The 22500-nt window shown below is 39.9% G+C and overlaps 3 protein-coding genes across 4 annotated transcripts in view; all 3 read right to left on the reverse strand.

The window, feature by feature from the left end:
- The window catches only part of LOC137970220 (calumenin-B-like), an 8310-nt gene extending 3398 nt beyond the window's left edge, over positions 1 to 4912 (reverse strand). Inside the window, exons 1-3 of the mRNA XM_068816743.1 lie at positions 4558 to 4912; positions 1265 to 1512; positions 452 to 667 (exon numbers count right to left, since the gene is read on the reverse strand). Of these exons, the coding sequence (XP_068672844.1) occupies positions 452 to 667; positions 1265 to 1512; positions 4558 to 4793 (700 nt within the window). The 5' untranslated portion in view covers positions 4794 to 4912. The remainder of the gene's footprint in view (positions 1 to 451; positions 668 to 1264; positions 1513 to 4557) is intronic.
- Positions 4913 to 8450: 3538 nt separating this feature from the next.
- On the reverse strand, positions 8451 to 11386 carry LOC137972168 (testis-specific serine/threonine-protein kinase 3-like). The gene is made up of 2 exons (XM_068819015.1): positions 10789 to 11386; positions 8451 to 8824 (listed from the first exon to the last, which is right to left on the reverse strand). The coding sequence occupies exons 1-2, from the start codon at positions 11384 to 11386 to the stop codon at positions 8481 to 8483; spliced, it is 942 nt and encodes a 313-aa protein (XP_068675116.1). The 3' UTR covers positions 8451 to 8480.
- A 351-nt stretch (positions 11387 to 11737) lies between these two features.
- Positions 11738 to 22500, reverse strand: part of LOC137969419 (ankyrin repeat and sterile alpha motif domain-containing protein 1B-like) — a 53404-nt gene continuing 42641 nt past the window's right edge. For both annotated transcript variants that reach the window (XM_068815635.1, XM_068815634.1), the window contains exons 29-30: positions 14050 to 14094; positions 11738 to 13678 (exon numbers count right to left, since the gene is read on the reverse strand). In XM_068815635.1, the coding sequence (XP_068671736.1) occupies positions 13628 to 13678; positions 14050 to 14094 (96 nt within the window). In that variant the 3' untranslated portion in view covers positions 11738 to 13627. The remainder of the gene's footprint in view (positions 13679 to 14049; positions 14095 to 22500) is intronic.

A 22500-nucleotide genomic window follows, 5' to 3' on the forward strand; every position in this document is an offset into this window, starting at 1 on the left:
GTAATGAAATAAGGGTAGAACAAAGTTGCTGTTGAAGAGAAAATCATGATACAATGGGTGCTATTCTTTTGAAAACAACAGTTCCTGTAAGTGGCAGGGTATTCAGTCATTAAACTTTTTGAAATACATTGTACATGTAAGGTAGCCCAATTAGATGGAAAATGAGAAAATGGGTTGGGGGATGGCATTACATGAATTTAGCACCATGGGCACTTGAATGTTTGAAAAATAATATTCATGTCTTCTCAAGTATCATTTCCTGGATTTTGATATTATATTTTTCGGGGGTTGTTTTACAGTCTTCTAGAAGATAACAAATCAGCATCTTTTTCACAGAATTTTACTGGAGGAGAGGGGGTAAGACTTCCAATTGTGAGACACTCAATCAAAATGGAATGATTCAAATCTCTAAATCATCAACACTTCAATTTGGGCACACTACAAACTTTACCTAGGTACTCATCAAGAGACACAGATCCATCACCGTCTTTGTCAATATCTTGTAATGTCTCATCCACGACTACATCCTTCATATGATCATACTCCTCAGGATGCAGAAAGGCAGTGTACTCTTCCTTTGTGATTTTATTGTCCTTGTTTATGTCAGACTTTTCCCAGCGAAGTTTGTCTCGGGTGAGCATATCCTTATATTCAAATTCATCATCCTCTGAAAATGTTAGATAGACATTGTTAACTTCTTATATGCTTGAAGAAAACAATATTATCTTCTCTAAGTATTACATCAGTTTGAACACAGTTTTAGCAACAATGTGCATTCCCTGCTGCTGTTTGATAACCCTGATGACGGTTTAATTTCCCAATATGAGACTCAGGTACAAAGTAAGTAAGCTTCGTGCATTGCAAAGTATGAAGCTAAAATTAAGTCCCGGGCAACTAAGAGATCAAAGAAAAAAGTATGCCTGGTCACCAAACACGTGTGTTAATTTTTAGCCTTATAAGTCTAAGAGGATTCTTAGGCACTACATGTACGGTCCTTAGTGGGTGCATACAATGTAAAGAATGGAAATTAAGTGGGTTTCAAAAAAATGTAAATTATTTGCAACCCCTAAAGGGTGCCATATTGACTTTATGATTCAGGGAAAGGTTAAACGGTTACCTGCTATAAAAGGGGGTAAGCAATAGTTGAAAAGACAGAGAGTAGGGTTGCGCCCACCTTAAATTCAATGTGGTAGCTAAGGGAATTCACCTACAGTACAAATTGACAAAAATACACATACAAAAAAAGTCACACATTTATAATCACCTGTAATGTAGCCGTATGTCAAATTCTTGTAAAGTTCCCAACTGATTGGTTCATTTGCTTCAGCCTTCTTGTTTTGGATGTAGACATCATCGAGTGATAAGTGAGATTGTTCGAGTTTTTTTAGTTGATCCCACTGACGGTCAACATCTTCATAAATGTATCGCTTGGAAGTGAACCGAATCCAGTCCTGAAGCTCTTTTTCTGTGACTTTCCCATTGTGATCCTTGTCAATTCTATCGACAATTTTTCTGAAAGGAGAAAGACAACCTTGAACCATTACTTGACCAACTTACATAGATACATGCTAAATTGTAAATATAATAAGATGCACACACATTTCAATGATAAGCACCACAAAGTAACCGCTTGTTATCCTCCTCAACTAGAACATCACTGTCTTACAATTTTTCAGTTTAGTTATTTAAGTCACACCAGTCAAGAGATGAGCATCACGCAACAGAGGAACAAACTATAGGATTCGCTCTGACTCTTTGTTTTTTTTCTTTTTCTTGCGGGAAGGGGGTGGGTCGCGATTTGCCTGTGCATATGTAAGATTTCTTTTTCAGAAAAGGTAGGATTCGAACTCAGTATCTCCTCATTCAGAGGTAATCACAATGACCACTAAACCACAGAAGACTAAGTGACATACTAACAAGGAAATATGTGTTAAAGAATTGTGTGCATGACCAGAAACAATTTTTTTGTGCTTCTGTTGCACGCAATATAATATCCGGTTATTGTACGTGAATGACTCAATAACACATCTTAGTGGGCTAATCACAGAATTTTATAATTCTTTAAATACCACGGTAGAAACTTGCAAAGCAACTGTTTACTGGGTTTAATTGGAATCAATGGCGTTAACAACAGTTTTAAATGTGAACAACTATTCTGCAATCGCATTTATACCTATCATTGGTCCATGGAATGTGGACCTTAGACGTCACACTACAGAATTGAAACTGGATATTGACCAAGATATTGTAACATAAGAAAAAAAACAGAAAGATCAAATCACACACTAAAAATCCTTTGAACAAAGTGTAGGTTACCTGTAGCCTCTTGTTACTGTAAGTGCTCTTTGCAAGGCCAGACCACAACAGCAGAACATCCAAAAAGGAGGAAATAAACATCTTAAGTGTCTATCTAACTTAACTCCTCACGTAAAGATAAAGATTTTTAAAATTACTTTGATTTGATTATGATGTTTACATGTAGCTAATGTTGAAATGTCGTTGTTTCTTAACAAAGTTTAAAACAAAGTTTTTAGTATTTTTTTAAATATGTTTAGTAGTAAACAGGGATCCACATTCTCAGTCATCCGGTCGTCCCAGACAACTAAAAATCCGTCCAGACCAGTATAATAACTCCAAAGTTCATCCATTGGACGAGTGAAGTTTTAGTGAATGTCTTTTCATGAATGCCATCAAATGTTATAATATAGAATGTATTTTTGTTCAGATCGCTTTTCGTTAATCAAAACTACCAGAAAATAACAAATAAACATGCAGCTTTCCTCAGCAATGAAATCTCAAGTTTGGGCGCTATCTTTGACCATGCGGTATTTTCCATGAAACGATTGCAAGCTCAATTTTCATGTATCTCACCGCTGACATGGTTGTTAGCAAGTCCCTTAGCAAAAAGCAAAGGGTGACTCATGGTCTCAGCCCATAATTACGTGGCGTTAGTTACAAGGTGCTTTCCCACCTCCAGCAAAAAGGAAAACAAGTGGAGCAGAACCTGCTGCTTACGAACAAGGAAAAACACAAAATCTTGGTAGCATATAAAAGGAAGACACCTGACAGGAACGTCGAGACTTTGGGTAATTGAATCATAACATTGTAAGCTACATTCATGTCCATTTTGCGGTGGCAAACATGGACCACTGTAAATCGAGTTCCCACGGTACTAATAATATAATACTACAGAGCCAAAATTTGAAAGTTACTAGTAATTTCATCGGCCAGTCAGTCTATACTTCCACATTTTTTCCCAGGCAACCTAAAATTTCTTCGGGTAAGTATAATTATCATAAGATGCACTTGCCCAGCTGACGACTTCAATAAACAATGAGTTTGGATCCCTGGTTTAGATATGTTCTATCGCAGTTTTTTATAGTTAAACGTTTTCTAAAATCACTTCTTCGAATATTGTTTATATTTAGTTGACAATTGAACATAACAGTACATTTTATAAGACTTGTCAAAAAATGAGTGTACATCTGTACCTGCAAATATCCAGGACAAAAGTGCTGTATTAAACCTGTTAGAATTGGATTTTGGATTTTACAATGTAGACCCTCAAACTCAGGTATTTTATACTTTCACACACTGCTTTCACACCTTGATCCCGCCCTCTGACATCTAATTACTTTGAGCACAATCTAAGGTATATTGTCAAAAAAAAAGTCATACTCTTGAGTTTGTTTGTAACAAACATATGCACACAATAAAAATTATTTGAAGGAATTATTTAGGAAAAAAAGGTTTCAGTTTCTTTCCTACACTTAGCAGCAAGTAGAGGATTTATGATTTATCACTTGTGAAATATTTGGAGGCAAGAAACTAAGACATTGGAATGGCATGCACTCCTGTTTTACCCCAGCCCACCCTGCTTGGTAACGATTGACACGTGGCACTTTTACAATTGCTGTAGTCACAGACTTGAACGACAAAACTTGTGAAAACAAGAAGATTAAATCTTTAAAATCATGTTTAAGAGAGTTAAAGTGTTGAAAACAACCAGAGTAGGCGCAACTGCAAACCACTAGGCACCGAGTGAAAATGATCAGAGAGTGGGTGTAAGACAATCGATCGTCATGGCCCGGTGAAAACATTGTCATTGAAATGATATTTCAGTCTCCATGATATTTTCCAAGGTAACTGACAAAGACCGTGAACTATGTGTTTAATAGAGTTGGAAATAAGTATATAATAGTGAAGAGCTAGCTGAAATTCTGTTTGGTCGCTTTTCAGATAAGACTGTCAAATTCTCAATGCGACCTTTCATAGTGCATACCATGTCGACGTGGCAAAATTACGTATGCAGTACCAGCTGTATTGACATGAATGATCGAATCAACAATTAAATAACATTTTTTTCTTGCAACATTATCAAGCACTAGGAGCATTTTGACAGTTTCAGAAATTACATTTTCTAGCTGGTAGCAATCATGTTAAAAGGAGAAAAATCATACTTAAGAACGAAGACACATTGAAATTGCAAAGTACACAAAAAAAGACTTAAGCTTATTGTAATTTCAGAGGCAAGCTCACTTTTGACATTCTACATACCCTAGTCTTTCTTTAGATTCTTCAGGAGTCAGCTCGTCAAATTTCTTCTTGTCCTTTCCGAGGAAAGCTTCGTGGTCGTATTCGGTGTTGTGCTCTTCGTCTTCCTTGAAATGTTCTTCTTCCGAAAGATCTTGATCATAAACACGGCTTTTCTTCTCCTCTTTTGCATCGGGTGGACGCGCATCGACAAGCAATAGACACACACATACACATAACGCGGAGAAAAATCGAACCATGGTAAACGAAAATATATTTGGCTGCTCGAAGATTACGAACACTGACACACCAGACTATTTTCCCACAACACAAGTTTCCCGGGCAAGAGGCAAACAGGGTACATTAACTGTGGTTGATTTGAGTGGATAATATTGGTCACGTTGGTTGTTTTATGAATTTTGATTGGCTTATTTCTGCCACGTTGGCAAAATGGAAAGCTTGCGGCAGGAATAAATTCTTTCGCGTGACTTGGCTCCTCAAAATAACATGACATGGGTTAAAGACTAAAAAAATTAATTCAGGCCTTATGGTTTGCTATCTCATTTATCCTTTATTTAATTAAACATAAAAAACGACTATTCCGTGGGCCATTTTGCTCTAAAGTGGAGTAATGTGGTTAGAAATCCATTGCCCGGCCCCGGGGGCCCGGCTAACCGGTGTCCCGGTGAACGCGATAGGAAAAATCTCAGTCCGGTTAGCAGGGATCCCGGCATCGTAAAAGGATTATGGAATGCCGTTTGTATCAAAAATACTTCTTGTCATATATCATTAAGTATATAAAACTTGTGGCTCTTTAAATAAAACATCTTAGCTTATATATAAAACTTGCTACAAAATATAAAACTTGTCACGCCGTGTATAAAACATGTTTGAAAATATAAAAACTTGTCACGCCACATAAAAAAACTTGTTTAACTTGTCACGCCATGTATAAAATATAACTTATCACACAATACGCCTATTAGAACACAGTATCGCGCCAAAGGGCGAGAAATAGGCGACGTACCGTACTTGCGTTTCCAGGATTAGCAAGATGGTCTCACGGAGACCTCGTTGAGAGACTATCAATTCTTGCTGATGGTCTTAGAGACCAAAACAGAGTGGAAAGACAAAGAGGTAATCAAAAGGACATAAATGAGTCACTGTCTCGATTATTAGAGCAAAATGAGGCAATCACCTTCGGCAGCCTTACGCGAAGTCGTCATTTCAACAGCTCTGCGTCACTGATGTCCTTATTGCCAGCAACCGGGAATGATTTGCTACAAGTAGAACAACGAAGCTGGGCCTCAGTGATCATGATCTGATCTATGCTATTCGGAAGCAGAAAACCACTAGACCTCAACCTAAGCTCATTGAATATCGTAGTATGAGGGGCTTCGACAATGGTCGTTTCCTAGCCGATCTTGGTAAAATCCCCTAAGCATACTGCATACATCTTCGATGACATTGATGATATTTGTGAACACTGGTACCAGCTGTTCATCGATGTAATGGACCAGCAGATGCCATACAAAAAGGAAGTTTATCCTGGTAGACCAGCTGCCCTGGATAACCCCTGAGATTTCCTCTGCAATCCACCACACTTCAAGCTCTTTTCAGACCGCGTCAAACCACCTCCGGTAAGCTCCTCCGGTATATTAATTATAAGAGAGATGAAGTTGTCGGGGTTAACTATAGATCGTTTTTACTGTCACAACAACAAAAAAAAATCGAAACCGTTCAATGAAAGAAGCCAAAAACTTGGAATGTTGTAGGAGAAAAATTCTTAAATGACCTCACCAATTCTCAGGCCTGTTCGCTGACGCTTTTCTGAGTTATTTGTCGAAGCGTTTCACGCAACTTTAAGTTCATCGCCTCGTTCTCGCCCTTTGGCGCGGTACTGGGTTCCAATAGACGTATTGTGTGACAAGTTTTATATATTGCGTGACAAGTTAATATTTTCAAACATGTTTTATCACGGCGTGACAAGTTTTATATTTTGTAGCAAATTTTGTGTATAAGGTAAGATATTTTATTTAAAGAGCAATAATTACTTTATTTTTGATACAAACGGCATTCCATATAGGCTAACCGGGCTCAAGTAATCGCAAACTTGATTTTTGGTGTTTTTGTCAGACGTGCCGGGATCTCGGCTAAACGAGCCAGCTCGTCTCATGTAATCGGCCCCTAAAGGGTTTTTTTCGTTCAGTTACAATCTCGACTCCACGGAAAATCCGGTTGGAATGGAATGCTCGTAATGGTACAGGATTTTTCCGGTGTGGCGTTTCGCCAAGCCCGAGACTCTCGCGGCTAGAAGAAAACAATAACAAATCAAAATGACGGCTGCATCTGCGGCGTCGACTGGCGGGATGAGAGGCCGAAGTGCACCGGGTCGAGTGGGAGTTTACAAATGGTACAGGATTTTTCCGGTCATTTCGGTTGGAATGGGAAAAGAGGAATACCTCTGAGGATTTCCATCTTTTCCAGAAACTTCCCTGTGGAATGAGCTGTCATGGTTGTGCAATTAATCTTTTACAGCGCGTAAACGAACTTTAAGCCAACGTTGACGTTGAACGAAAAGTAAGCACGAATATGGTGTCTAAAACGTTCAACCCAACACCGTTCACAGTAGACCCACTCTAGCTGAAAAAAGATGTGGAGCGTTTTCGGAACGGATCGGTCCGTCAACTTAACGAGAGAGAGCAGGGCTGGCGCAGTGGTGAGAGCACTCGCCTTCCACCAATGTTGTCTGGTCGAGTAAGTTGGTTCTCTACTCTAATCCGAGAGGTTTTTTCCTTGGTACTCGGGTTTTCCAGAAGCCCATGACTCCTGGGTTTTCCCCTCTCCTCAAAAACCAACAAGGGCCAAATGGATCAAATTGTAAGGAAATCTTTTGCGATGTCATTGCTTACATACGAGTTTGCTTACAGAAAGCACCGTGCTATTTACAAATTGACTTAAAAGGGGAACTGAAACTTCTTAAACTTAGCTATTTCCCTAGTTTTATGCCTTTCGGCATTGATATCGAGCCAGGTATTAGCCATCAAAACCTCAGTGATAAAGTTTTGGGCAAATCATCCCATTCATGCTATTTAAACTCTCGAATTTCCAAAGTATCATTGCTCAGATATTATCCGGTATATCGGGTGTAAGTTTTCAGAGAGAGCTAATTATGCAATGCATTTTCAATATTCTTGCTCTTTGGCCATTTCAACTTAATCAAAAACATAAAGTGACAAACAGCGGCTACATGCCAAACATAATAATAAAGCGCATTTTACTTTGGACTTGACGTTTCTTATGCTACACAAGAAGATGTATGACCCATGTTTGTTTGTCACTTTATGTTTTTGATTCGGTACTTTATTCTCGGCTGACTGATTTGAAAACGATAGCCTCGTGCTAATGTGGCAAAATTGATGTAAAGAAAGAATCCGTTGTATATGTCCGGTCCTTGGATAGGGCAATCGATGAACATGTCCAAATTTGGGGACCAGTCTTGGCGAGGTGGTAAAAGCATTGTTTTCCCGGGTTCGCGACAGGACAGCACCTATTTGGATGGAGTTTCTTTTCCCTACTGTTCCGAGAGGTTTTCTTTGTTTTCACTTAAGATGAAGCTGCAAAATGATTGTAAACCTGAGGGTCCAACCTCACAAGTCTGTGGCTGGACTTTTTTAAACTATTGTTATATTTATTTCAAATTCGCTTTAAAAACAGCGATACGCAACCACCGAGTTTTCTGTTTTTTCTTCTCATGCTCTGCCGGCGGAGAGAAATATCTTATGCTACATGTATTTTAACGAAATATTATAAATATTATAGCACCGAACAACAATATAAAACAACTAAAATCAATGTAAAAGCTATCGTACGAAAATACGACATTTAACTAAGAGTTTTTTTAATCGCGGGGCTTGTTCATTCACGTGAACTCCGTTATGCTCGAATCAACTGATGTTCTTGCTTGTCGATGGAGAACCCCTTGCTTGCACAATTCCCTCGCTCATGGTCCGCTGTTCACGTGACGGAGAAACATCAATAAACCAGGGGTGTGATTCAACTTCTTCAATAGTTAATCTCGTTTTAAAGTCCAATTTAAGCATACTGCGTATGAGATCTTTGCAGTTTTCTGACACTGGTTGTTTTGGTTTATGGAAAGTTACACCTCTTTTGATCTGCTGCACTAACATCTTCATGTCCGAATCATCAAACGGCATCCGCCCTGTTACCATGGTATAAAGGACCACGCCCATGCTCCACACGTCAGCCTTTTCACCATCGTAAGGTATTCCTAGAAAAGAGACATAAGACTTAAATGTTTAAGAGCCAAAGTATACAACATCAAGAGTCTATTTCCCAAGAGTAGGAATCTATTGTCAGGTTCTTACTCTCAATTGGGTAACAGACTCTTGAATGTTGTGCTCAATTCACATCTCCCGGAGTTAAGTTCTTTGTGTATAGACCTTATTCATAAATGGCGGTCAATTTATAATTCTTTTGTCGAAGTGCAAATTAATGAAGGGGATAGTTTCTAAAGAAACTGTGGTGCTGCGTAGGTGGGGAAGTAGTATACAAAAATTGAGTTTTATCAACGGAGTTGATAATGTAAATTGGCCACCGTACAGAGATTATAAAAGCTGACGTTTCGAGCGTTAGCCCTTCGTCAGAGCGAATATCCAAAGTGCAAATTAGCCTACCAAGCCTCGATACCATACAGTGTCTTGCTCTAAAATGAGGCTTGGTAGGCTAATTTGCACATGGACAAAAGAATTATAAATGTTACCGCCATTTATGAATAAGGTCTATTGTATTTGCATTACGATGTATCATTCACATTTAAATGATATGGAAATATCCGGAACTAATCGTTTTATTCCCAATGGGTTTGAATTGGGTACAACATCGAGTAAGTCGATTTGGTCAATTGATGGTTTGCATCTAACGTCACGGCGGCCATGTTGGTGTACAGAACAATGCAGTAAAATGTCTTTTGGGAATTTGACTCTATTATTATGCAAAACTTGAGAAGTTTCCAAAGACTTTTTCGCTATTGTTCTTTCCAACAAGATGGCCGCCGTGACGTCACGTTCAATCAAACGATTTTCTATTGATGGTTTGCATCTGACGTCACGGCAGCCATGTTGATGTACAGAACAATGCAGTAAAATGTCTTTTGGGAATTTGACTCTATTATTATGCAAAACTTGTGGGATCATTTTCGATTGTTTTGTACACCAACATGGCTGTCTCATCACGTGGATTCAAACCAAGAATTGCTGATTTTCCCTTAAAAGTTGATATCCCCAATCTAAGAACCGCGCTAAAGTCCTGGGCTGGAGACTACACCTTAGCTTAGGGTATCGGCAAATCGATTAAATTTACTGCGCCTTTCGTAAACATAAAATTCAACTTTCAATGAACGGTTTTGCTTTTTACGGTAGCCAATCATTTGTTCGCAGCGACAAATTCTAAAACAGAAAAGAGACTGAATCACAAAAGTGATTGGGGCTAAGTGATAAATTGAGGTTGGTTTGCGCGATCCGGAATGAGAGGAGAGTTCCTCAAGGCACTATTGTCGGATGGAGTTTCCGAATAAAAAGGTTATACAATATTTCTTTTAAATATAATTCGGCACAACGGCAAGAAGGTAAGCGCCCTCAGAGACCACTAGTTAAGCTTAAAGGGACTACGTCAGCTGGGGCACATGGGTATGGACATTGAGCTCATTGCCAATGTTTTGCTTTTCAGCCATTAGTAGCATAAAGCCGACCACACGCTTACTGTTCAGAGGCAAGCTTTCACGTCCTTGTGTTAAATTTTTCGAATTCAAAAAACGCTATTCAAACAGATAAAATAAGCCATCCGAACTCTTCGATGGAATTTGAAAATTCGGGGCGACATTTCAAAAGGTTTTCTGACCAACTCGCGCATGCAAGTTGGATGACATAGTCCCTTAAAGAAAGCACAGTGATTAAAATGCCTCGTCTCGCATGAAACAAAGTAACAAGTTGTTCGGTGAGATTAATTAAGGGGACGCTACCATTGATGCCAATGTTTGACCTTTAGTGTCAACCTCCCTGGCCGCTGGAGGTCAAGATTGGGCGCATTTCCTAAGAATTAGGAAACACGCAAACGAGAGGACACAATTAAAAACAAATATTGTTTTAAAACAAAACAAAGCTTATAAGAAGTAACTGCCTTGGTCTACTTAAATTGTTTGGGATTTTAAATTAAACAACGGAAGAGTTCAATCACCTCTAAGAATCTCGTACGCCGCATAAGCCGCTGAACCACAAAATGTCTTGCAAAGTTCCGATTTGTTAAAATACTTGGCAAACCCAAAGTCAGTAATTTTGACATTGCTTCCTTCATCCAAAAGAATGTTTTCACATTTCAAGTCACGATGCAGCACTCCATTTCTGTGGCAATGTTTTATCGCTTGCAACAACTGCAGGAATATTTTTCTACTGAGATTTTCTTTCACGAATCCTCTTGCTTTTACATAGCTAAGGAGATCTCCCCCAGTGGCAATATCCATGACAACAAATACTTTGTCTCCTACGTCCATGACGTCGTAAATGTGAATTATGTGCGGGTGTTGAAGATTCTGGATGATGCTAAGTTCGCGGGGTAAAAATCTCGTCAAAAAATCATTAGGAGCCTTTTTGCGATCTACTATTTTCACTGCTACATGCAGCTTGAGTTTTCTTGAATACGCGCGTTTCACTTTTGCATACGATCCCTCTCCAAGAGGCTGTTCATCTAGAAGCTCATAACCGTTTTGCTTGAGAAATCGTCCGTTGAAAGATTGCTTGGACATAACATGGGAGAAAAAGCGCGTTATAGCAGACATTGAAGATATTAGCGCTCCTTAAAGCTAATTACCACTTAAACAAGTTAAATAGCCCTTTGGTGAAATGTTTTCCATTTGTTGCGTCACAATTACTTATGATGTAATAAACACTTCCATGATCGCGTATTTTCGCGCGCCATCTTTTTCAACGATTTCTCCTTTTACAATGCACCACTTGTTAATTGTTTCGTAATTCTGGCTCGCGAGAACGGAAAAGCTCTGACTGAAATTGCATTTGAATGCCAATGTACCAGGCCAGGGAAATGTACCAGGCTGGGAAAAAGTCGTTTCTCTCGACTTGGCGAAACTGCTCTCTCCATATACAACACCGCGATATTTTTACTCCATAAATAGTGTACTAAGGGCACTTTTATTGAACTCTGTATAAATATACAAAAATAAATTTTAATGGCTCTCGTCTCCGAAAAATAATCGGCACTCACACGAAGAATTGCCTTCAAACTTGCCGGCAATGCAAATTCTATTTCAATTCTTATTATTTTCTATCTAAACAAAATATATCTGAGGATTTTCACTCCATGGAGTTTTGAAAAAAGTCAATTTCTCCATGATCAAGTTTATCAAATTGCAAAATCATTTCATCGTAGAAAAAATACGAACTAAAGTCGACGGTAAATACATTTGATAGGACCCATGGCCAGTCAGTTGGGACAGGACAACGTCCAAATATAGTTCGCCATTTCTTCGTCCCGTCCTGAATGACTATCCCTCGGTCTCCTAAAATGCGCCAACTGAAAGCCGTGGTCAAGACTAAATAATTAACAATTATTCACCAAAGTGGAGGTGAATAATCGTTTCAGTGTATACCACACACGTTTAATAAAAAGCGAACCGGAAAACTACTTTATTCTTGCGACTCGGAGGTGAATAGTACTTACGTAATCACCTCCCAGTCAGCCAATCAGCGCGCGTGTGGTATATATACTTATGATCGGCATTTGGACGTTTGCCGAGTCTCTATTGGTGGGTAATGCCGGACTTGCTACAATCGTCGCATAGAGTTTTGCCTCTCCTTGCCTTTGTGTTTTGCCGACCCAATCAAGTCAATAGACCACTTTCGATATATTCAAATTCAATTTGATAGTGAGGCTTAGAGGACACAAACAAAAGAAATGAATAAACATGTTCATTCAGTTTCCTTTGTTTGTGTCTCTAGGCATCGCTGCCAAAGTGGTCTATTAGCCAACATAAAAAATACCATAAGACTCTTCGTTTGTCCCTCCAAAATTTTACATAAGCATTGTTTCCAGTTCTCTTGGGACCATTGTAAATCCCATGAGAAAATAAAAACAATGCTTATGAAAATTTTTTGGAGGGACAAACAAAGAGTATTATGGTATTTATGATATTGGCTAATGAAAAGGATGCGAAAAGAGATTGAAGGTGACCAAAATTCATGGCTTACTTTTCTACTTTTAGAAACTCGGCCCCACCTGATTTTAGAGAAAAAAGGATTAATGCAATATTTTCGTCCAAAGAAGACTAAATGAAGTCTGGCCTTTTCTCAGACTAATAATCGAATCATTCCATGGTTCAAAGTCTGTTTGGTCTCATTCGTCTGCACATATTTGAAGCTGAAAGCCTTCCTTTACAGTGGTACTACGACCGAAAAAAAATTTTTTTTTTTCCTTTGGATTTCAAAACCATGTTAACTAAACACTAACTCACCCAAGTTTTAAGTTCTGATTTTAAAAAGACACCTGTTTATTTTAGCTGGAATTTTCTTATTTATTGGTCCGCCATTACTAACTTCAAAATCTTGAGAGAGCTGGGTCGAGGAGAAAATGACGTCAAACACTCACTAGTTTAAGAATGCAATGCGTGTGTACGCAGCCTAATTAATATGCAGCACGGGAGTTTCGGGCTTTCAGACTTTTCAACCTGTGTTTTGCATATATAATAAATTGCGTTTACACGCTGAAATTTTAAGCTAGTGAGTAAATGACGTCATTTTCTCTAGATCCAACCCTCTGAGCTTCAATCGGCCAGTTTTGAACGTGAGTAATGGCAGACCATGAAATCCAAAACTTACACTCAAAATAAACAGCCTTTGGATAAAACTCAAAGCTCAAAATTTTGCCAGTTAGGTGTTAGGCGAACACGCTTTCAAAATCAGAAGAAAAAAAGGAAATGATTTTTTGATCATAGTACCACTTTAAGTAGCTACGTCTTCGCAACCTTCCCGGTTGCCAGGCGACCATTTTTGACGTAAATCTTTGGTCACTGCTTTGGACGACGACTCTGAGCTTGCACAAACTGACTGAAAGCCAACTGCCAAACAAAAACAAACAAAGAAACAAAATTTTTGAACAAAAGTGATAAGTAAGTCAGTAGGTTAGTTCATGATAACCTTTTTCAGCACAAAACTACTTCGGAAAAAAAAATTGAGAAAATACTGTTTGAAATTTGCTTGCAACCTTCCGAAGGTTTAAACCTTACTAAGGTTTGTTATTTTTAGGGTATAAACCCAAAACTAAGGATTCGCAATTTCTAGCTTTGATCCCCGCTTACCTCATCGACTATGTCCCTTTTATTTTTTCAGCCTCCAAAATCCCCTCTCGTTTCTCACTCCAACGAACGGGATGAAATAGATACCCTTGAAACAACGTTGTCATAAAGGAAAAAAACATTTTTATTATTACCTCGAACGCTTGTCCTATCGTCATCGTTACTTCATCTGAAGTTGCCTTCGGAAAAAAAGCATAACAAAGAGAATTACATTAACTAAGCGTAAACATACATACTTAAAATGTAGCCTGCGTAACAAGCGCTGAAAGGAGGGGGGGGGGGGGGAAGGTACCCCCAAAAGGTATGCGAAAAGGCTAGATGTGGTTCTTCTTTCTCCCGGGGGGGGGGGGGGACTCCCATATAAAAAGGGCGGGATGCTCGTTGGAAATTTTAAATTAAACCCCAAAAGGGGACCAATTTGGGCGTGACCCAGGCTTTTTTTGACCCCTAAAAGAGACCATATTAAAACACAGAGAAACAAAAATCCCGTGACTTTAAATAATGGCAAAGACATTATCATCTAATACTTTCACCGACGTATATTTCATCGCGCGCAACCCTAAAGGGGGCCTTCACGGCTACATGTGATTGCGTTTTGCCCAGAACACCTTAAGAGACCAAAATCCGAAATTTACACCCCAAGCGAGACGACGAGCATCCCTCCCCCTTTTATATGGGAGTCCCCCCCCCATCCCGAAAGGGGGGGGTTCTTTCCCCATTACAACCGATACGATCGGAAATTTCGGCACCACTGGATCCAGTTTCCTATCTTTTTCACTTTTTGACACCTTCTTCAACAACAAGTAATGTTTACAACATGAGCGGCAGTTTTGTATGGGCCTTTACAATCTCGAGCCGAAGAAACAACTTGGGAAATGAATACTCTGTAGCAGTATCGCCGATGTGTTAGAAAAGCGTGCATGCAGCAAAGTTGCATTGGCGTGTGCTCTCAAGAGAAATCAGGTATTGTCTTGGGAATTATTGAATGTTTGTACTGAGGTTGTCGTCGGATATTGAATATTTTTCTCATTTTCGGGCAATGATGTCCTTAAATTGACCTACACATTTTCAGTGAAACAATTGGACTTTAAAGTTAAAGTTGTTGGTGATGCTCTTGGCCAACCAGTAGATTTGCTGATCTGTTTCAACCTTGGAATTCAAACAACTTAAACGTGTACTGCGAAAGATCATATTTGGTCAAGTATTGTAGATGATGAAACATCCGATGAAGTTTTAGCAAGCCTCAATATTCCCGACTGCACTTTAAGTTCAAGACAAAGTTGTTCAGCGCACTGAAGTGAAGGAATTCAGTACAGATAGTTTGCAAAGTAAGGACTGCACTGTTTTTTGTGTGGAAGCAAAGAAGGATAAGGTTCAAAGGGAGGAAAAACTAAGTGTAATGTGATGCTTGTTGTAATCAGTGCCCTGAGTCCACTTTTCAATAACTGTACGGTAAAGTTCTGAATAGCTGGAAAATAAAGAGGCAGTGCTAAATGAGAAGTAATGAAGTAATAGTTAAGTAAAATGTGTTTGGTGTTGTATTTGTCTCATTCATCTTCTGTCAAAGTTCAATACATGTGGTTGTATATAATTCATTTAATTATTGGGTTAATTCATTCATCATCTCCAGCTGTTCCTTGCTACCCTTTCAAACTCTCCCTGTCCTTTCAGACAGTTGCATTTCTGTTGGCTGTCAACGTTATGAATTTTACATTAATTCCATTCGTCCTTTTTTGTAACACTAAAAATATAAGCTCTTGAAATTGTTACAAACAAAACGGCATAGCACAAGAAACAAGAGTTCTGAATTTTACTGAAAATTGAGCAACGTTGCCAGCGCATGCATTGAGATTTACTCTAACGGTTGAGTTTGTCAGTACTTAAATAAAGCCGCGGCTACACGAGCGATTTTTGTCTCGCGCCGGTGATGCGATTTTTTTCAGATTTTGTCGCGTCGCCTGCGCGCCAGGGTGGCTACACTTGTGACAAATTTTGGCAACAAATTGAAGGCCGCGCGAATCGCATAATTCAAGAGACCTGGACACTATAAACAGACATTCCTTACTTCAATTTCATTGGCTAAATAATCTTTAGTCGCGTCGCAAGCACGGACTAAAAGTTGCAGGGTGGCTACACGGGCAACTATCTCTGCGATTTTGCCGCGAAAGTTTCAACTCTGGCGACTTTTTTCTTGCAATTTTTTCACCTGTCGCGTCGCCAGTTCAAGGGTGGCTACACGTGTGATTTTGAGCTCGCGCTGGCGACGCGACAAAGTTTGAAAAAATCGCATCACCAGCGCGAGCAAAAAATCACACGTGTAGCCGCAGCTTAAGTCAACCACCGATAAATTGTAAGTAATTTGAAGCTGGTCTTTCTTGGGAAGTACTGATTAAGCCACCATTTGATTTGAATCCCCTCTTTTCGAGAAACTCTGGATTTGCAGAATACCATAACAGGGAAATCCCTGCTATTACGAGCATTCCGTTCCAACTGGATTTTCTGAACTACATTTCCAATTTTGGGATGGCATGATACATTCCGGTTGCAGAAACCCAGGCCATCTCGCGTTTTGATAATTTTCGAGCCAAAGGAATGTGCCAAGCAGACTTGCTCGTAATGGAACGCGGACATTGAGTCCTAAATTTCCCGGTTGGACAGAACCGAAACATACCGTTCCATTTGAGACCATTTGACTTCGAATGGAACGTTCAAAACTTTTATTCGCATGGTAAACGCCCAATAAGCAACATTAAACGATTAGGACTTACACTGGAATCCATTTTGAACACGTGGCAATAATGCTTGTCGGTTTTGGCATCCTTTGCTATGTAGGCAAACACTCTTCTGTCCTCTGGGTCCTGAGTGATGTAGGATATGTTTCTCATGTCATGGTTGCTGACCATAATCTAATAAGAAGGGAAAAAAACAATCAGCAGTGTATACATAAATAGGAAATCGCATGAACGCGAGAGCATTTCGTGATTTATGGGCACGAGTAATGTTTTTGAAGTTTGTTATTTATTATATACTCAACAAAATTACTTCATCGCTGTGTTTCCATAGCAACCTCCGTATTGCACTCTATAACCTATTTTGGCATTCGTGATTGACCAATCAGAAACGCGATATTCTGCTGGGTATATAATAAATTTATATACTTTACAGTACCCTGCGAACCTGCAATACCCTACGAACTAAACATACCTTGGACCTAGCATCGATAAACTTGATTCCTCTTACGGACACTGACAAAATCACCGATGGAATCTTTTGTAGCTTTTCTGTGGATAGCTGAATAAAATAATGCAAATGTCAGCTCAGCAACATCCAGGTGATCTGGTGACATAATTCGGAGGACTGGGGAGAAACATTTTAACCCCGTATCCCACAACCGCGCGCGGCCTTGCATGTTATTTTCGAATTCAACATGGCAGAGGCGAAGTTAGATCTCGTCGGTTCTTCCCTGTCCTCCAAATTACGTCACCAGATCACCTGGATACTATCACTCAAGGAAATTCCACAGCAATTGCAGTAAGTTTACCCTCATTTTCCGGCAAGCGTCGATCGTAGACTCTAATCCAGTGATGGTCTTGACCGCATGAGACCCAAGGTACTGAAAAAGTTAGAAATATGTCAATACACAATTTAGGCCTCGTTCTGCTTTCTAGCTACCCTGCGAGCAGTTGGTTTCTCCTTCGCTTCCCGAGAGAGAAACCACTGCGAGCAACCGTTAGTCTCTTTGAGTGTGCCGCCGTCCAGCGCCAAGGACGAATAAAATAAATTTAAACCGGTAAAACGAGTTAGTAAACTTGTTTTGGCGCTTGCGCGTGCGTTCAGCTACGTAACTGCTGCGTTTGGACGAGCCTGCTGTGTAGTGATTTCCCGCGAAATAAGACGAATTGACGTCAAATACATCACGTGAGCTGTGACGTATTTCGCACATGCTCAATGGAAAATCAAACGGTTGCTCGCATTGGTTTCTCTCTCGGGAAGCGTAGGAGAAACCAGCTGCTCGCAGGATACTTTCTAGCACCATCTCCGGTGGGGATTTTGGAGCTGGAAATGCTTAGACTTCAAGGGACACTTCGTATTGGATATCAACATTGGGCTTGCATCTAATCATTTGCATCATTTTTTGAACGTAAGTGCAACTGACAAATGAAGGAATTTCTAAAAAAGACTGTGTGCTTCGTGGTTGGGGAGTAGAACAAGAAAATCTGGCTTTAAATTATCAAACGAATTGGTACTTCGACAACCACCGAAACACTGAAGATTTGTGAGCTCACGTTTCAAGCGTTAGCCCTTCGTCAGAACGACGAGACGCCAGTTTAATAAAACCAAATTTTGATGTAACCTGAATTGTTAGGAACGCCACTGAAAAATAGAGAAAAAGGGAATGGCGTTTTTATTCTCACCTTGTCACCAAAACGTGGCAACTCTAGATTGTTTTGCAGAGGAAGGGAAAGAAATGTACTACAACACGAGAGCACCACGCTTTCTTTGCTTATCAAAACCTAGTTTTTAAAGGCGTCACCGCTGCTGCTGTCGTCGTCGTCGTTATAAGGGAGCATAAGCACGCGACGTCCTTAGAATGAGGACGGCAACAGGAAGTGATCGGTTTTCCTTTGTACGTTGTCTTGAGTGACACTACCACCGTTATATTGCTAAGTATTTTTTAACTGTTACTGTCAGCTCCCTCGCACTTCGGAGAGAAAGTGATCAGAATTAAGAGACGGCGGAAATTTAGGCTACCTTTCAAGTATTGAGCACTCTCACCTACTTTAAAAAACAAAAAAAGATGGAGCTTGGATGGATATGTGTGGAAACTAGAGAAGGAAACGACCCGGAACAAATCCTTCCAAGACCAAGGACTGGGTAAAGACTTGACCAATCAAGACCGAACCGATGTTCTCAAAAGTTGCACGCCTGATTTATGAAATATGTATTAGATTGTAAATTTAAGTGCTGGCTTTGAAAATAACGCACCCCTTCTCACCACTTCTCAAAAGTCATCATTTTGGACTTGATTCGATTTTAATTCCTGGCGTTAAAGGGAGAGTTTCACGTCTCTGCGCATGGGCAAACTGTCACGTCAGCCCATTTAATTCCATTGTTATTGAAACAATCGAAAGCACTGATGCAGGAAACGGAACAATCTCATAGTAATGGATTACTCATTGGAATTTCTTTTGTAATCATTTCCTTTGTGTTATGAACCTACTGCACGCGAATAGATTACTCGTGCGTTACGACAACTCGTGCGTAGAATAAATTTTCGACCGGTACAATAAATTCGATATCAAAACTAAATTCGATATTTTCTGTGTAAACCCGCAGTGTCTTCCACCAAATTTGGGCCTTAGTTATTCAGTGTATTTGCTTTTATACTCTCTGTGTTTAATTAACATCATCTGGTTCAGTAAGAAACCGTAAACTTTACAACTGCTAGCGCTAAAGCTTGGACATGCCCAAAACCGTGAAGCTGTCCCTTGAAATACCAGTCCTCGGATTGCTCTCAGACTAAACTTTAAGTGCGGACCTGGAATCCAGTCCCAGTCCTAGGCCTCGTCGTCAGGTTGAAATTACGTCACCATCAGCCGGCTACGAAAACTTCCGCGGTGGTGTTCTACTTGTATGGAGTCCAAATGTTAGTTTTATTAAGGTTACTCACGAGAGTTGTGTAATTGACGCTGCCTTTTATCAGCACTGTCGACTCATGTTTCCACTTCTTGCAAGCCCTTTCTTTGGCTGCTTTTTTGGCCACCTGCTGAAAAACAGTACTAAGGTATCAATCTAAATGATCTAAGTTCCTGAAAAATTGCAAGGTTCACACGATAAACTTAAACTGGTCTGCAATGACAACGGAACGCTCAAATTCGACTTCAGACGAAGGTCAAGATATTACCTCACAAGAGAATACCGAAGCTTTCACAACAGAGAAACTTAAAATTACCCAAGTTTCTCTGGTTTCACTTCTAGGCAGCAGTCGCTCTGTTGAGACACCCTTGAAGTTCGTCGTCACCTTAGTGCTGCAACTATGAACTTAAAACCTGTACACAAGCTCACCCACCTAACATTCCCATCATCTGTGAACTTAAGCCTCATTTACACTAGCAAGTTTTCCTTGGCAGTGTAAGCGGAAAATATGACAAGTTTTTCCTTAACAAGGACACTTGTCAAGGACGATATTTGCTAGTGTAAATTACTTTGCAAGTGCACTTGTCAAGGAAAACTTGTCAAGGAAAAACTTTTCAAGGAAAACTTGCGTGTGTGTACAGTCGGCAAGTTTTCCTTGACAAGTGGATTTCTCAAGGAAAACTTGCTATTGTAAATGAGACTTAAGCCTATGGTGCCACTCGCTCCAACCATGATCCCTTCAAGTTTAGACACACCCTTGCTTACAATAATGCACATACATTTCCTTCTTTCCTCGTATTATCCCGTTATGGAATAGTTTCCCAATACCTGCTGTAAACGCCGAGACTATACCTGTCTTCCAAAGGAGTGCCTTACAAATCATTGGGCAATTATGTTTGGGGATGTAAAATTAATTTTGTTAATACTGTAGTTTAACGTACTGCTTTTAAAATTTGTTTATTAGTATTATTTACTCCGGCCAGACCAACACTAAGGGTCTTAGAAATAAATGAGGAGAAAATGCTGCCTTTAGTAATTACATCCGAAAATGGTTAGACTTTTTAAGTCTTCTCGGATATAAGAACTATGAACCGTAAGGCCATTCTCTCAAACCTTGTACATAAAACTATGTGGGACGTTAAAGATCCCACACACTGATCAAAAAGAGAAAGGCACGGGATTCTCAGTGTTGTGGTCTGGTCTGATTGAGGGCTACAAATTCACTAGCCTTTGGTTTTTACGTGTCACGCTCATAAAATAAAGACTTCACTTCACAGCACAACCTCGGCCACGGAAAAAAAAAAAGGAGAGTGAAATACCTCTTTGGCGTTCGCCATCATTTGTTCCGCAGCAGCAACCAAGTCTTTTGAAGTTCTCCTTGGGGGTGTTGGTACAGATGGCTGTGCCGGTTTTTCATCCGGAAAATACATCTTGAGCTCGGCCAACTGCTCTTGAATATGGGCACTGCTCACCTCGAGATTGGGGACCTGAAAGCATATAGAAGAACAAGTGGAAAGGATTCCATGACCTTAGGGTCGGCGTATTGAGGTCTGGTCTAGAATTAGGGTTAGGCTAGGGTTAGGCTTAAGTGTGGTTACATTAGAGAGAACTTTAACTTTAATCCACAATAACTATCTCCATCTAGTTGTTTAAATGGATGTGGGCAACGTACTTTTGAAAGGAGACCAAGCGATGTACGAGCATTCGTCTACATCGGAAATTTTGGATTGTTTGCGTGACACTCGTCAGATAAAAACATGCAAGCATTAAATAATCCAGAGACAGCAATAAGAAGCTCATTAAACTCGAGCCGTTTCTGAGCCACAGCAAAGACGGAAACCGGAAGTGGACATTTCGCATGTCTGGACAGTTATCTCTCCCAGATTTTTAAAATAATCGTCGCTAAGAGTTAAAAGATATTTAGCAATGGAAATATGGTAGCGTCAAGACAAGTTAAAGAAGGAAAAACCGCTCATTTCCGATTGAAGACCGTCAGGGCTCAAAAACGTCTTTTCAAGCACTGTGTTAGTACTGTTATTGTATTAGTAGTATCCCAGTGCTGTCTTAACACTGTTATTGGTACTCAAGATCAATAGGCACAGCGTTTCAGGTTTCGAGACTTTGATCGGTTTATGAATGACACTAGATCGAATCAGTGTTTAGCAACGACTAATCACAATGTAGATTATGCAATAAAAAAAACCATAACTTCGTTTTAAGTTTTTGGAGCAAATTATTTTAATTATTGATAATTGTTATAGATCTATAGTCAAAAAGGCCATATTCGTATTCTCAGTATTGGAGTGGAACTAGCTTGCATTGGAGGCTAATGCGGGGGAATATATCTTCCACATATTAAACGCTGGAGATTACGCTTTGATATACTGAGAACCAAGGCTCGTGTTCTGTTTTGAATTTTAAGCCAGCGAACGTTTTCATTGTTAAAACATTTCTTCCGGTTTGACACACTTACTTCCGGTTGTTCCTTCTGGGATTCTTTGACATCTTCCTTTAGTGACGCAAGAATTCTCTTCCGGTGGCCAAGCGAATTAACCTCCAAGACCTAACAATCCAATCAAAATTGTCGTTTGAGTACAGCTCAACATGCTGATTGTTATTACCACGTGGCAGACAGCTGTAACCAGTTGTCTCACTTCGCTTTCGCTTTCGCGAGAGCCTATAACCGGAGAAAAGTGTTTGGGTTACGGTGATCAGTTGTTCTTCTTCAAAATGCTGGAGGATTGCAGCTATTTCTTCCGCAATGCTGGACGTGGAGAGAGCTCGCTCGCTCGCTCGCTCGCTCACTCGGCTCGAACTAATTTCTGTCTTAGGTCTTTGCACCCATGGCGCGGTGGTGAGAGCACTCGCCTCCTACCAATGTGACCCGGTTCGATTCCCAGACTCGGCGTCATATGTGGGTTGAGTTTGTCGGTTCTCTACTCTGCACA

Source organism: Montipora foliosa, chromosome 9, assembly GCF_036669935.1.
Source record: "Montipora foliosa isolate CH-2021 chromosome 9, ASM3666993v2, whole genome shotgun sequence".
Classification (NCBI taxonomy): Eukaryota; Metazoa; Cnidaria; class Anthozoa; order Scleractinia; family Acroporidae; genus Montipora; species Montipora foliosa.

Excerpts from the sequence above, each read along its gene's own strand:
- LOC137972168 (XM_068819015.1), bottom strand. The coding sequence starts at position 11,386 with ATGTCTGCTATAACGCGCTTTTTCTCCCATGTTATGTCCAAGCAATCT. Across the intron at positions 8,825-10,788 it reads GGCGTACGAGATTCTTAGAG|GAATACCTTACGATGGTGAA; the intron begins GTGATTGAACTC and ends TCTCTTTTCTAG.